At 41.3% G+C, this 16,132-nt stretch overlaps 1 protein-coding gene across 6 annotated transcripts in view; it reads right to left on the bottom strand.

Moving 5' to 3' along the window:
- The window catches only part of PAM (peptidylglycine alpha-amidating monooxygenase), a 171,481-nt gene that overhangs the window by 92,934 nt on the left and 62,415 nt on the right, over nt 1-16,132 (bottom strand). For all 6 annotated transcript variants that reach the window (XM_066614797.1, XM_066614801.1, XM_066614802.1 and 3 more), the window contains exons 2-3: nt 12,519-13,043; nt 11,066-11,186 (exon numbers count right to left, since the gene is read on the bottom strand). In XM_066614797.1, the coding sequence (XP_066470894.1) occupies nt 11,066-11,186; nt 12,519-12,610 (213 nt within the window). In that variant the 5' untranslated portion in view covers nt 12,611-13,043. The remainder of the gene's footprint in view (nt 1-11,065; nt 11,187-12,518; nt 13,044-16,132) is intronic.

Raw genomic sequence — 16,132 nt, 5'->3', positions numbered from 1 at the left:
TATTTATTTTTTGCTTACTCCAAGCCAGGTCCCAATATCATACATGCCCTGGTCAATTACTGCACCAAATGTTTTACATAAAAGATTTTTATTAAACTTAAGGGAGTTCAATTGCTCCATAAAAACATTTTCATATGCAACACAATAGCTTTAAAAACAAGAAATCTTAAAGAGGCTAAAACTATACTTACAAATCTCAGTATTGCTTCCACTATCAAGCTATAAGCTTCCTTCCCCCTGCACTCTCCTTTCCAGGCACCCAACCCCAGGTTTTATTCCTTAGTTGTTAATATCCTACACCTGACCCAGCCCATCTTAAAGGGGAAGGGACTTGCCCCACCCCGTGACACAAGTGATTGAAGTGATTTTATGGTTTGCAGAGAGCTCAGTTCTTGCTTGTAACCCTTGGTTCAGGCTACAGAAAACTATAACTCAGCCATGGTCTTTTGCTGCAGCTTGAACCTTGAGAACCTCATTTTTCCTCATCTAGCTCACTTCCTTTCATTTTCCTGTGATAGAAAAACATTCCATTTTCCACATTCAATTTCTTCTGGGGAACATTCCTGATTTCTCTGTGTCCCTTTCCTGCTCCCTTACCATCCTCCTAGCTTGCACCATCACACACCTCCCTTTTCTTTTGTAAGGATTTCTTCCACTTTTTCTCCTTTCTACCACATAGGAACTGCTTACACTTACGGCTTAATAATGTGAAACACTGCATTGTTTATTATTACAATTTAGAAATGGGCTATGTCAGATGAAAGGGAGGGCACCAGGATGCATATCTCTTGTTATCTGGTGAGCTCCCTGGGGCATTCAGTGGGCTGCTGTGAGATACAGGAAGCTGGACTATATGGGCCTATGGCCTGATCCAGTGGGGCTGTTCTTATGTTCTTACAATGAAGTTCTTGTTGTTGCACCTTCATCATTTCCTTCCTTCCTGGTTGAACCACTGTGCCATCAGGTCACTATATAAGTACATTAAATAATTTCCTTCATGTGCACGTTTAGCGTGTTCTGAAACACACATGTGGTGATGGTAAAAGAAATCACCAACATTGAACTGGTGGATATGGGTTCATGAGACCCCACAATTGTCAAGGAGCCATATGCCTTTTTATAAAACGCAAGGTATTTATTTAGCGTTTCCTCCTCTTTACGCTAAAATCACCATCCTCATTCCCTTCCTCACAAAAATGCTTTAAAAAAATCTCATGTTTATGACCTTGAATGATGTTCTGAAGCCCAAAATAAGAAATCAATTCTTTTTAATATTGCAAACCACCACATTTAAAAATTCAGCACATTATAATCCTGCTGACTTAATCAATTTAAAGTAAATAATCCTCACAAAGAGAGAAGTTTAATGATTGTACAGAAAGACTCACTGCTCTTTATCTTTCAAGCTGTCAGTTGTTGATAGTCATATTCGCTAATGGATACACTGCTATTAACAAACAAAAACAGGCAAGTACCAAAAGTGTCTGTCATTATTTCATATATTAGTCTGCAAGCAAATGTCATATGAACATTTGCAACATTAATAGCTGGTGTGCTTGGAATAATGCATAAGTTTTCTGTAAAACACACTTACAGCACAATTCTAACTGCGCATTGATTCTGCACAGCTGTCCCCGCACCGGCTCAGAGTGTTGCCAATGAGTCATAAGGCACATTTGTGGCTATTTATGAGCCAGTAACGGCAGCAGTAGCCCAACCTGCCATGGTGGTGGCCATCTGCAGCGGCCTGCCAGTGCCACATCCCGTCCCAGTCAGCACAGGTAAGGTTATGCCAGATGGTGTGGGGGCTGGGAGAGAGAGGTAGGAGGGTGTTTTGGAGGCGGGGAGGGGGAATTTCTGAGCGGGGGAAGGAGGATCGAGGGGTGGATCGGGCCTTGGAGGGGGCAGGATTGGCACTGGCAGCACACACTGCATCCAACCCTGGGCCAGATAGCCCTACATGGAGTTTCCCAGATCCATGAAGCCCTATAGCAAGGGTGCCCAAACCCCGGCCCGTGGGCCACTTGCGGCCCGCTACGGGTCCCCATGCGGCCCCCAGGGGGTCCCCCCACGTCCAATGGGCACCCATCCCTCACCCCAGCCCGCGCTTGCCCGCCGCTTGAGCTCCGCGCCTTGCTCTCCCTGGCTGCCGCTGAGCTCAGTGGCAGCAAAGGAAAGACAAGCCCAGCCGGTGTGCAGGGCCTTTTATAGTGGGAAGGTAACGTGAGACTTGCAGGTCTCGCGTTACTTCCCACTATAAAAGACCCTGTGCGCTTACTTGCTGGTCTCTTCTTTCTAGCCCATGGGCTAGGCTGGGTTAGGCTCAGCTCCATTTGGCTTGGCTCCCCTCCCCTCCCCTCCTGCAACCTGAGCCAGGGGAGAGAGAGAGAGAGATCATGAGGGAGGGGAGCCCAGCCCAGCTAGCAGCACGTGTCCCGAGGGAAGGAGGGCTGGTTGGCTGGCCAGCCGGCCAGGCAGGCAGGCAGCAGCAACAGCACATGGGCAGGCAGGTAGGCAGCCCAAGCAAACAAAGGAGGGAAGGAGGGAGGGCGAGGGGGCAGGTGAGCAGGCGGGTATGTGAAAGTGTGGAAGATCCCCCCTCCATTTGTGTGTGTGTGTGTGTGTGTGTGTGTGTGTGTGTGGGATCATAAACTGGCATGAAGATCCCCCCCTTCTTAGAGTGGATGGGATCAAACTGGCATGAAGACCCCCCCCTTCGTAGGGTGAATGGGATCATAAACTGGCATGAAGATTCCCCCCCCCTTCTTAGGGTGGATGGGATCATAAACTGGCATGAAGATCCCCCCCCCCTTCTTAGGGTGGATGGGATCATAAGCTGGATTGAATTCATTCATTCATTTTCCGTCTCTAATATATTCATTTATGTAAATTTATTCAAATTTGAAATGTAAATTAATTTTTTTCCAGCCCCCAACACAGTGTCAGAGAGATGTTGTGGCCCTCCTGCCAAAAACTTTGAGCACCCTTACCCTATAGGGACAACTGGGGCCTAACTGGAGGAAAAAGGAAATGTATAAATCCTCTTACCCTGCAGCGACCTCCAGCTGCCTCCTGAGCTGCACTGGATGCAGAGTAGGCCATGCGGCCCCACTGTGCTAGCACAGTTCAGGAACCGGTTGTTCCTGAAAGAGTGCCTAAGCACATACTTTCCAACATTAAAAAGAATCACAAGCTCTTGTTTAAGTTACTATGTCTCTGCTTTCCTTCCCATATATTCAGCATAAAAATACTGTTCATTCAATTGTGGTCGGGCTTTTGGGGGAGAAGAAGATTAAATCTTAGCAAGTTCAGATGTGCCAGTTTTTATAGTGCTCACACATGTTTAGATAGAGCTACCAAAGAAAATGCTAGGTAATCCATATGGGCTAGCCAATCTAAAACACCTGATGATGAAATAATCCATCTCGCTCTCTCTCTCTCTCTCACACACACACACGCACGCACACACAAACACACACAGTATTCTTACAAAATATACAAAAAGGGTCAAAACCGATGTCAAAAATTTAGGTAGCAGCATTCCAGACTCAAGCCTGACCAAAGTAAAAAAAGATTATACCATTCACCTATGGTCTATACCAGGGGTGCCCAAACCCCAGCCCTAGGGCCACTTGCAGCCCTCGAGGCCTCTCAATGCAGCCCTCAGGGAACGCCCAGTCTTCAATGAGCCTCTGGCCCTCCGGAAATTTGTTGGAGCCCGTACTGACCCGACGCAACTGGTCTCAGTGTGAGGGCGACTGTTTGACCTCTCGCGTGAGCTATGGGATGAGGGCTTCCCTCCATTGCTTGCTTTTTCATGTCTGTGATGCAGTAGTGGCAGCAAAGAAAAGGCCAGCCTTGCTTTGTGCAAGGCCTTTTATAGGCCTTGAGCTATTGCAAGACCTTCATTCATTCATATAAGTTCATCTTTAATATATTCATTTATGTAAATTTATTCAAATTTTAAATGTAAATTAATTTTTTTCCCCCAGCCCCTGACATAGTGTCAGAGAGCTGATGTGGCCCTCCTGCCAAAAACTTTGGACACCCCTGGTGTTTCTCAAACTGTGTATTGGGACCCACAAGTTGAGTCTAGCTCTGCCACCACTAAAAATATAGAGTTGTGAATACAGGGTACAGAGCTGCTGGAAAGAGAGGCATGTGCTTTATCATGAAAGGGTGGGAAGATGGGATGCTGGAAGGGGGAGGGGCAGTAAGTTTGGAGAAGGATCCAAGACTGCACACTGTGTAATGGGACCTTTGGCTGATCACAGCTTAGGTTTGATGTCTAGACTGATAATGTCACTTCCGGCCATGACACCACTTTAATGACATCATTTCCAGTGCGTCCCAATGCTAAAAAGTCTGACAACCACTGGTCTATGAGAAACTATACGTTTGAAAACAAAATTAATTTAGGCATGATTTTTCTTCTATGAGGATCAACATGTGTTTTAAGCCATTTCTGCCCAATGTTGCATATACACAACAGGGACCAAATGCTGCGGGCTAGGCAAAAATGAGTTAAGTAGGCAGCACTTATCCTATCACATACAGGTTACAGACAACCAGGCCTGTTCCTTCATAAGTCTCTAACACTGTGTTGTTATAGAAGCCATCTTTGTGTACTCCCTTTCATAATTGTTAATTTGTATGGAGGATCTCTCTCCCCCAGTGATACATGGGGCACTGAATAATAGAAACACATTTCCCCTATCTCACTTTGAGTTGCACATTACCGAGGGTAAAGATAGCCTTTGCATTATACATTCAAGCAAGACATTTTCATTCAAATGCCTTGCGCTTTGAATAAATAGCAAAGGTCTTTGGAACAATTAGTGATGCAAGGTTGACCAGAGTGTATTTTTCCATTCTTCCCGAGATGCATTACTTTAGGCTGTCCTTATTCTTTAAAATATCATAGGTCTTGATGTAAAAAGGTTCATTTTTCTAATTAACCCAGCAGCTGAAGAATTCTTCTTTCACTGATACTCGCAATTATGCCATCTGCATTCATACTACATTGAGCTCTGCTGACTATGTTTAAAATTATTCCAGATGACTATCGCATTCTTTCACGCTATACTGCAAAATATGTTTGCCCCCACACAGAGTTTTTCATGGCTAATGAACTTGCTTCAATCAACCATTAAAGAAAACTGTTCTCAAAGCAATGTAAGCAAGGTAGTTAGCCAATTCTACCTAAACTAAGAAAACACACACACACCATAACAAAAGAAAGCCAACTACAACTGGCTAATGACCTGGGGAAAAAACCTTGATGATTTTAAGAAAGATACAAAAACCTCTGGCCACCATTGCATTTTGTACCAGCTGAAGTTTTGAGACACTTGCATGAGCAAACCCCATACAGAGTATACTAAAGGGTCCCCTTTTTAAGTTGGGGTTAGTGACTAGAAAACATAGACATGGTCAAACAGCTTATAGAGGGGAATAGTTCTTCATAAGAAATGTAAATAGGAACTAATAATAATAATAATAATAATAATAATAATAATAAACTTTTTTTATACCCCACCCTTCTCCCTAAAGGGACCCAGGGCGGCTTACAGCATGTTAAAAACAAATTAAAAACATCATTTAACAACAGATAAAAACATTAAAAACACATTAATAGATACCATAAAAACAGTAGTCAGATAAAAAGTCAGATAAAAAGAGCATAAAGCAGCAGATCAGGCCTGTAAAAAATACTAAAAGATGTAGAAAAGATGTTTAAAAGGCCATGAACTCAGAAGGCTTGTTTAAACAGAAGGGTCTTCAGGCCTCGCTGAAAAGTCTCAAGAGAGGGAGCCATTCTCAAGTCAAGCGGAAGGGAGTTCCATAATGTTGGTGCCACTACTGAGAAGGCTCTGTTTCTTGCTGCTGCCCCACGTACCTCCTTAGGCAGCAGCACTTGTAAAAAGGCCTTCTCTGATGACCTAGGAGGATGAGCCAGATTGTGCGGAAGCAGGCAATCTCTAAGATACCCTGGCCCAGAGCAGTATAGGGCTTTAAAGGTCAAAACCAGCACCTTGAATTGGGCCCGGAAACGAATGGGCAGCCAATGTAGCCCCCGGAGAAGCGGGCTGACAGAGTCAAACCGCCTAGCTCCCGTGACCACATGGGCTGCCGCATTCTGCACTAATTGCAGTTTCCAAACTAATGGAGTCAGTACATACATATACCCCCTTCATAGGGCTTAAAGAAGGAAATTTTCTCACACAAGCAACGGAATAAGGTAGATACAGGGACTGTAGTGAGTGGTACGTAATCCTGTGCATATACAAACCAGTACCCCCCCCATAAAGGGCAGCCCACCCATGATGAGAATTGAAAACTTTGTGCCAGACAGTAAACTGGAGAAAGCAGTGAGTTGACAAGGATATCCTGTGTCCATCCACCACTCCGCCAGTCCATGGAGTCCAGATCAGCTCTATCTTCTCATGCACTAGTGTACGAGAAGAGGCTGTGGAGGGCTAACCTCTCTCCCTTGGTGTCCAGTGCTGCTGCCACCTTCTCCTTCTCTTCTTCCAATGGTCAGTGGGGGGAATGGTAGGAGACCAATATTCCCTCTATGGCCAGTAGAGAAGTGGCAGTGGTGGCGCTGGATTCTGAGGAAGAGAAGTAGATGGGGAGCTTGCCTCCAGGGCAAAGCTTGGAGGGGCCTAGAGATTTATCCTTAAAAAGTTTCATAGATTTAAATCCTCAATGGTTTACTGGGTTGTCCATGCATTTATCTAACATGTATTTCTGCTAAAAAGCACACCCACTTTCTATTTATGCAGACACCAAACGTTTGTATTTTTAAACATTTCCAGCAAAAGATTCTTTTCAGAAGATTTTTTAGTTCACTTTTGCTTGAAGCTGTATGTTTCTTTTGCAGACATTGAATGGAAACAGCTGATTCCAATAACAATTTCCGGGAAATGTTCCCCAATAACTAGATTCCTTGTTTTCTTCCGTTTTTAGAAGTGCTATGTTAAACAGTGAGTCATCCTCTCATCTGCTGCAAACATCCTACTCTTATCATGTCACTGAAGCTCTTTTGTATAAATAAAAATAAGAGTGGTATATCATTTAATGACTTACATAATCTTCATGAAAGCCTAAAAATAATTAAGCCTGTTTTTATGTTACTTCAGTGCACTGCAGAAACTTTGGCCCATTCCCACGATGACTAGGAGCAAATGCGCAAAATGAGAAAAATAATGTAATTGGCATGAAAACAGAATTCAGACACTTACTGAAAGATTCAGGGCCCAATCCTATTCAACTTTCCAGTGCTGGTGCAGCCACAATGTGGCCCTGAGGGAAGGGAACAAACATTCCCTTACCTGCAGAGGGCCTTCGTGGCTGCCTCCCTACCACAGGATGCAGCGCACAAAGAAAATTCTTTGTGTCATATTCTTAGCCCTGTCACATTTCAGGAAAATACAATACAGCAACTCTAGAAGGATTTTATTACCTGCAATGATTGCTGTTGTGACTTGACACTGTGCTTACCTTATATACATTTAAACTTTACCTAAAACTGTCATACATGGCACAGAATCTTTCAAGACCACTTGGCTTAACTACTTACATTTTTTTTTTTAAATCTACACCTATGTGAATGAGGGAATGAATGATACATACTGACTAAAATATCATCCAAGTATGCTAGGTATTCTGATAAAATGGTAACACATTGAAAACACAGATACACAGAGCAATCATCTGCTTGTCTACTCAGTGGCAGGTACCATTGTGTTCAATGAAACTTGCTCCCAGGAAAGTGTGTATATGACCGTACCCTTAGATTCTAAATCAAGGTCCATTAGCAGAAATTCTTGACCCACTTAGGCATGCCAAAGATTGAACTAGGAAAGGGACCTTATCCTTATTAAACTTCTTTAAGATGTTGGGTGTTTCTGGGTGGTATTAACAAAGATATTACTATACAGGTTGAGCCTCATTATTCGAGTGGGTTCCATTCCAAGCACTCATGTGGATGGCAAAAAAACACACTATAGCAAATCAATTTAAAAAACAAAGTTTCTTTGCTCCGGTGATTTAAGAACAGCCTTGCTGACCTTTGTGATGTAAGATAAGAGTCATTAAGAAGACAATCCAACAATCGGTCCTCAGCTTCAATCGGCCCCTTCCTTCACCAATGCAAAGTGATCACCTTTCTTTAAAGTGCTCAGGGGAAGCACTTTAAAGAATCGGTCCGCTGGAGAGAGAAGGATTGATGGATTTTCAGCCAGTTGCCCTCTCTCTCATTAAGGAGGCTATTGTTAAAAAGGACTGTTCAGTTTTTTAAACTGATTTTAAAGGGATGCATTTTTCCCCTTTTCCAGAGATCAGCACATTCCTTCTCATTTGCAGTGGCCATTCGTGTTGTGTCAAATCCATGTTTATAAATAGGTTGGACATGTACTGTGACTTTTTGAAGTTCTCTCTTTCCAAACCATGTCTAATTTCCTAAGCTTTCTTCTTCCCCACCTTTAGTTCCCAACCCTACCAATAGAGGCATCAAATTATCTATTATCTGTACTCAGATCTGGCTGTTTCAAGCATTCTTTCAGTGATTTGCACACAACATCTGGTCCTCCACAGAGGGAGAGCAATAAGAGAACAAAGGGAAGATGTAAATGCCAGAGGGAAGCCAGTGTAGAGGGAAGGAGATAAGAGAACAAAGAAAAGAGAGAAGTGCACTGCAAATTCTTTTAGCTGTGCAGAACTTCTATTACAGCTACACAACAGCTTACAGGGTGCAGTGCATATTATGGAGTCACTAAAAAGGGAAATGAGGCAGTATCGAGTAAAGATTATTCATGGTTGGAGATGTGATAGAACAGTGAACGAAAATGAAAAAAATAGTTGCCTGTGCAGTTCTCATAGAGCAGGGGTGCTCACACTTTTTTGGCTCGAGAGCTACTTTGAAACCCAGCAAGGCCCGGAGATCTACCAGAGTTTTTTTTACAGTGTTCGCGCTATCATAACATATAACATTTATGTGTACAATGTATGTTGGTGTACCTTGAGCCCCACATACTCAGTGGGGCTCAAGGTACACTTACAGGACTTACTCCTGAGTAGACATGCCTAGGATTAGGCTGTGAGGCTGCAATCCTAGCCACACTTACCTGGGAGTAAGCCCCATTGAGTACAATGGGCCTTACTCCCGCGTTTCCTCCCAGAGGCACCTGAAGGGGGGGGGTCGGCACTCCGCGATCTACTCATTTTGCCTCGCGATCTACCGGTAGATCGCGATCCACCTATTGAGCACCCCTGTCATAGAGGAAGCCCCATTAGTAGTGAAGAAAGCTGCATGATCTGTTCTAAGGACTGAAACCTGCTTGTTTAGCACCAAACAAATCATTAGCTTTGATATTCCTCAACACCTATTTTGGGTAGAGGGAAGTCCCTAAGGGAAGTCCCTTAGTCCCAGTCTAAGCCCTGCAGGGGCCTAACACCTACAGGAGCAGTGATGCCTTCCTTGCCCCCCATCACCTCCTTTCTCAACCGTCCTCCACCTTCCTTGCCCCCCTCCCCACTGCCTTCAGAGGGCCGGACAAAGTCACATGTGGCCTCAACAGCCCTCCATTGGCTTTCTGAGGCCTCCAGGGCAAATTTCTTCTCACACAGGAACTCATTAGCTGCAAATGACCAAAGGGAAACTATGCAAATCTTGATTATATTTTCAAAATATGGGAGAGCCCAATTAACACATGGGCCACCCTTTCAGCTGCACCACTTCTGCCAAGGCATCACCTTACAGCTCAGCTGCTGAGAGATGTTCTGTGAAGTAATGCCTCAGCAGAAGCAGCAGTGCTGAAAGGGCAGCCCATGAGATAACTGGGCTCTCCCAGTGCCTTGGCAGCATCTCTCTCTCTCCTCTCTTGATGTTCCTTCTTTTCTGAGACTTCCCTCCATTTCACCCTCGCAGAGCCTCAGCAAGAGTGGCAATGCTGAAAGACAGGGAGAGCCCAATTATCACAGGGGCTAGATAAAGAGTTTCCATGGCCTGTATCAGGACGACAGGCCTTATTTTTGACAAGACATTCTAGACAAGGCACTGATTTTTTTTTCTACCAAACAGCAAAGGGATGCACTTTGTCCATTGGGGTTTAACAGACATTCAACTGCAAAGCTACCATGCTTTCAAAGTAAGTGTTTATTTTGCTGCATAGTACAAACAACAAGAGTGCCAACCTAGTACAGATTCTACGTAAGGACAACTATTAAGCCACCACAAGATAGAAATACTAATTGTGCAAGTCCATCCTACAGAGGTTCCCTTACCAGAGTTCCTTTTACTTTAAAGCAGTGTTTCTCAATTTGTGAGTTGGGACCCACTAGGTGGGTCGCGATCCAATTTCAGATGGGTCCACATTCATTTCAATATTTTATTTTTAATCTATTAGACTTGATGCTGCCATGGTATGTGACTACATTTGGGGAAATGTTACAGATCTGTACTTTTAACAAGCTAATGTGTTTATTCTTTTAACAATGATAGTAAATGGCACTTATTCCTGGGTAAGTGTGGGTAGGATTGCAGCCCAGGATTGTGAAAAATTTCCCTACTTGATGATGTCACTTCCGGTTAGTCCTGAAAGATCCCCATACTAAAAAGCGGGTCCTGGTGCTAAAAGCGTGAGAGACATTGCTCTATAGAGCAGGGGTGTAAAACTCATTTCATACAGCGGGCTGGATAGCATTCATAATGCCTGCTGAGCGCCAGAAGTGATGTCATTAAACAAAACCAGAAATAAGCACTCTGTTCTCATGTAGGAACACATTAGCTGCAGAACGACAGAAGAGAAAATACACAAATCTTGATATTTCAAGATAGGGGAGAGCCCAATTATCATGCGGGCAACCTTTTCAGCAGTGACACCTCAGCATTGCTCAGCACCTGAGAGCCTGAGGGCCAGATAAAAAGCTTCTACGGGCCGTATCCAGCCCCTGGGCCTTATGTTTGACACCCCTGCTATAGAGGTTCTCTTACTTTGTTCTCTTTAACACAATCAAGGATACCAAGTTGGTCCTGTTCAGAAGTCTGTTACTTTCTCACCTGCTTAGGAGTCACGCCAGGCATTCGAATGTCCAGTGCAAAATCTGTTAAGCCTAGTGGAACCAGCTGTCTGTTGCTGCCAAGACATTCATTCGAATGTGACCTAGCAGTGTCCTTATACCTATGATTAAGAAGAGATCAAGAATATTAAAGACATACCTTGCATTTTACACTTTTTGGGACCAATACGCTATGTTCAATATACCTCAACTAAGGTTCAAGTATTTTAGAATTATCTAGAAATCTCAAAAAATTTATTCACTGGATTTTTGTCAGTAACATTGGCGTAGGTTATAACCAGGTTTGAAATTAAAATGCTGGTAAAATATCAAACTTATGCTAAGCAGTAGCTCATGTAGAAAGTGACTTAATGCATTAAAAGTTTAACACGTACTCCTTCATAGAAAAGAATAAGAAATATCTATTACACCAGAGACGACAACTATTGGTAACAGAAGGTCTTTGATAAACCTGAGTCAACCAACCAACTTATTAAGAAAATGCTGGTTCATACTTATAAAAAATTGGATTTAAAAGGCACCAAGTGTGGCCAGGCACACACTGATCCCAACTTATTCCTTACTTGGAAACTAACGAGAAAGTCTTTGGAGAACTGCTTCAGGGTTGCGTTAACTGAATGCCTTGGAATTCATGAATCCTTCAACATGCAAAAACAAATTCCCAACATCAATGTCCTCTCTGAACATTGAAAAGAAACACTTTGCACCTTTTGAAAATAAATGTTTTTGCATTTTACTTCTCAAAGCATGATTAACTACCACGTAATCACAGCTATTTCTATCTTTGGTACCAAAGTAGCCATGATCCATTTTGTTAGTTTTGGTACCGAAAGTGAAAGAATAAGCATATATAAAAAGAGACAGATGTCTGCCGGTTGCAAAATGGCAAGATATGAGGAAAGCATTTGCAGTGATGTGCATACTAAATATGATTAAATATTTGATGTAGCAATTATGGGGACTATGCGGTACACTATAATGTCTTGTAAGTAAATACGGTGGGCTTCTCCTTAGAAAGGCAACCAAAAATGAAACCTGACCTTCCAAAAGGCTAATCAAACAAATGATAAAGGGAGGTGTTGTTCTTGAAAAAAAACTATATCAGATCAGGAAAACAAGGGTTAAGGGGAACAGTTTTCTATAAATGAAAGTAATTTATTAGGGAGCTTGTCAATCACATCTTGGTTCTAAATATGAGTATAGCAAAAATTATACTCCAATGCTCATTAGACAATGCACTTCAGTGAGGAATATTAGCATTTACCATTAGCAATTACCAGCAGATTTTAAAGAACTGAGCATCTCTACTCTAAATAATTCTTGTGCTTTGCTAGACAATTTCTTTTTAAGCCTGAAAAACAATCATAATACGATATTGCAACAATAAGCAGCATGCACCAATGAACAATGTAGATCTCTCCAATGTGACCCACCTCTTAAACACAGAAAGTGGGCCTCTCAAAGCCAAACAGCTGTTTTGAAAAATAAGGAACAATATAAGCAGATTGTTAACAAGGCCAGCCATGTCCACCCTGCTGTTCCTGACCCGATTAAAGAAGCAGGGAAAGGGCAGTGCAGCTCTATCAGCTGTGATCCTGACAATTCAGCAGCAGCAGTAGTACTATCAATTCACGACTTCATTATGATGTTCTCTGCAGGAATCCTACAGCTTTTGACAGACCATCTGTCTTGGAAGGTGATGTGCTCTAAATCAGAAAGGTGGGACGATACTGTGCTGTCTTCATTAGAAGCGGCAGAAAGTAGAAGGCAAGTGTCAAGAAACTATTCCCTTTGTAGATATGAATGCAGCATACGTCCAGGGAAAGAAGTAGAAGTCACGACCCTAGTGTTTTTCTCCAGTCTACTGTCAAAGCTCCAGGCTACTTTAACAATCCATTCCACAGGAAGAGAAGCTCCAAATGGCATCGCAGATACCCATGTCGCTCATCATCTAGAACCTGTAAAAATAGAAACAGTTAACAAGTGACCAACACATTATAGCATTAGTGTTTAGCAAATCTTTGCTAAGGCTTTTCACACATTAGTAGTTTCACAAGCTTTATCTCAACTCAGAAAATGTATTACTGAGTTTGTTGACCCGGTCCCCTCTCTATCCTGAACACAACACAATAATTTTCACAAGTGTGGTATAGATTCTTCATAACATTAACTTGACTGCTAGAGGCAATCCTATCAAAAGCAGTTTGTTGAACTCCCCAATGCCTTCTAGTGACAGGATTTAGAGAGCTTAAGTGTTTAGCTATTACCTAGTTGTCTAACTCCCAACTTCAAAAGAGCAACTGTATTCAAATACAGAGCTTCAAATGCTAGGCTATATTTTCTTTATCAAGAAAAAAAAAAAAAGAGTTGAACTAGATTTAGAAAATATAATATTTGGGTTAAAAAAAACATTGTTCACACAGTTTTTTCTGACCTAGGAGCTAAAACAGATATGGCATGTGAAGCGTTTGATAGATTTTAATACCTTTGAGCAAGTTTGGACAAATCTTTAAGCAAATCCTTACAGAGAATTGCACTAGAGACCCCAGTCTAGTTTCTAAATAAACATTTCCCTCTTCATTCCCAGTTGTTTCATATTCTTTTCAGCTCCTCAGAGTTGCTTTAAAAATGTTGCTTTGTATGTTCTTCCTTATTTCTACTACAGAATTACATGGTACTCTGAATGTTGCTTTTATGTCATTGCTTTTATATTTTTAATAGGCTCCTGTATCATTTGTTTTATTTGTATGATTTTATCTATTGTATTATTTCTATTCTTATGTTGTACATCACCAAGAGCATAGGAAAGACAGTATAGAAATTTTTGAAATAAATAAATAAAATGTTAGCAAACTTAAGAGTCCTGGGTATAGAAACTCGAAACAATTGTGCCTATCAGACTATTTTGCATAGCATTATGATTTTATATTAAACATTTGATTATTATCTTCTGCACACAGGAACTACAACTTTGTCCTATAATATCAGGAATGACAATGTGATTATGGGAAATGTGAATTGATTAAAATAGCACCCGAAATATGTAACACATTCACAGGCATATTAACACGAACACAAAGTGTAGATGAGGTTAAAAAAATTATCTCAGCAAGATCAAGTTTCATTAAGAGACTTTTGTTTATTATTTATGAATTGCCTGAGGTATGCTGGGTACTCCATTGAACCAGTAAGAGGCAAATACTGTCCAAAGGAGCTTTCAGTCTATTTTAATGTAACCAAGGATGTACAGAATAAAAAGAATGAACAAGAAAGGATAAGGGATCAACAACAAGATTATATGGTTGCTTAGATTCATTATGTGCACATCTTGATATGGCAGCTTTGCTTTCAGGTCACAACAGATGCTCTACAGGGAGGCTGCAAATTAAAGGAGACATAGACACAACCCAAGCAAAACAGGTAGATTTTTTTTGCCTATTAAGAGTCACCATCACATTTTTTAGGGGTTGAGAATTTACTTCCTACTGCTGACAGCCACTTGTAGTCTGTAGTTTTTTCATGCAAGTGTTAATGTGGTTAATGCCTTTTTAAACCAAGTTGTCCACTAGCCATCTCAGTTGAGTGGCAGATGAAATAATATGAAAAGTTAGTGGTTAGTTGGGCGGCTGCAAGTCAATGGACTTGCAGTGACTTTGGATAATAGTAATGATTAAAGAGGAAAGTTGTACATCCAGTGTAGAATTCTCCACGCATAGATTTCTTTTTGAATGTTACATGTTTTGGAAGTGAGGCAACAGGAAGTATAAACTTTACTGGTACTTCCTTTCCCACCCTGCATTAAAAACCCACACATTTTGAGACACTTTCAGTATTTTGTTCAATGTAGAATAAATAAAGAAGCATAAAAACAAGAAACTAGTTGTCCTCAGACTTAAACCCACTGAAATATGCAGCAGTTTTGAGTATGCTTAATCGATTTGCAAATTCAACTGTGATTATGTTGGAATGATTCCAAAAGGTGATCCATACAATTGACTTTTGAAGGGAACCCACTTTTACTTTAAAACCAGGAAATTCTCTTTGGGGAAGTAACATATGGGTCCAACTCCTCATTACTACCAGCTCATGACAATAAACCATTTTTGGAATTATAAGAACTTGTACCATACTCTGACACCAACAATGTTCATTAAACAGAATGCGAGTCTCCTTCACGCAACAATCCTATGACACAACCTACTCAATTCCAATTATAGTAATGGTCACATCCCTGCAGGGAACAAATGTTAAGAATCCATAGTGTGCGTTATACTGTGCTTCTGGACCAAGCCTTTAGGCATCTTAATGGCTTTAAGATCTGTTTGTGGTTCTTAACACTCTTCTAAAATGCATTTTTGAATTAAAAAAAAAAACACACACACTATGCAAGTTTCATTTTCTATAAAGTAAAACACACTGGCACCACCCTTAACAAGCTTTATGTGAACCTCTGATTGACTTTACTGACAAACAATGGATATAAGTCAACCAAAGTTAACAGCTAATCTCCAATGATATTGAATAGTTTGCATTGAAATGAGCAATTCCTCGCACCACTAAAATATAGTATTTTATATTATACTGGGTATATAAAGTGGTACTTCAACTCCAATCTACCATTCCGATTTACAAAGTACTGTACATTTTTTTCACTTTTAGAACAATCCTAATGTTTCCTTCCTATCATTTTCAACACACTGTACCAATGCTGTAAACATTTTAACACTATTTTTCATAACTGTGTAACAGTAATAAGAAGTTGTCTCTAAATTGTTTTAAATAGTTCATTTCTTGCTGCATGCCCTTTTCCATAATAGTGCACTACATGCCCTTACATAATAGTTACAAATACACTTCCAATTTCTAGTCACTTATTTCAAAGCACATATACAATACTGAAATACAATACTACTTCTCTTGTGAAGAAGAAACAAACATTTGCTTTTGTAATCTTGCCTCCCATCCACTGGTACATTGTAAATCTGCAGTCTTCATTCCTCTCGAGAGTTCCAGAGTGCACAAAAAGCATTTAAATGGTTACAGATAA

The sequence above is a fragment of the Tiliqua scincoides genome, chromosome 2, assembly GCF_035046505.1.
Source record: "Tiliqua scincoides isolate rTilSci1 chromosome 2, rTilSci1.hap2, whole genome shotgun sequence".
In the NCBI taxonomy this organism is placed as follows: Eukaryota; Metazoa; Chordata; class Lepidosauria; order Squamata; family Scincidae; genus Tiliqua; species Tiliqua scincoides.
This window is presented reverse-complemented; position numbering and strand designations above follow the sequence as displayed.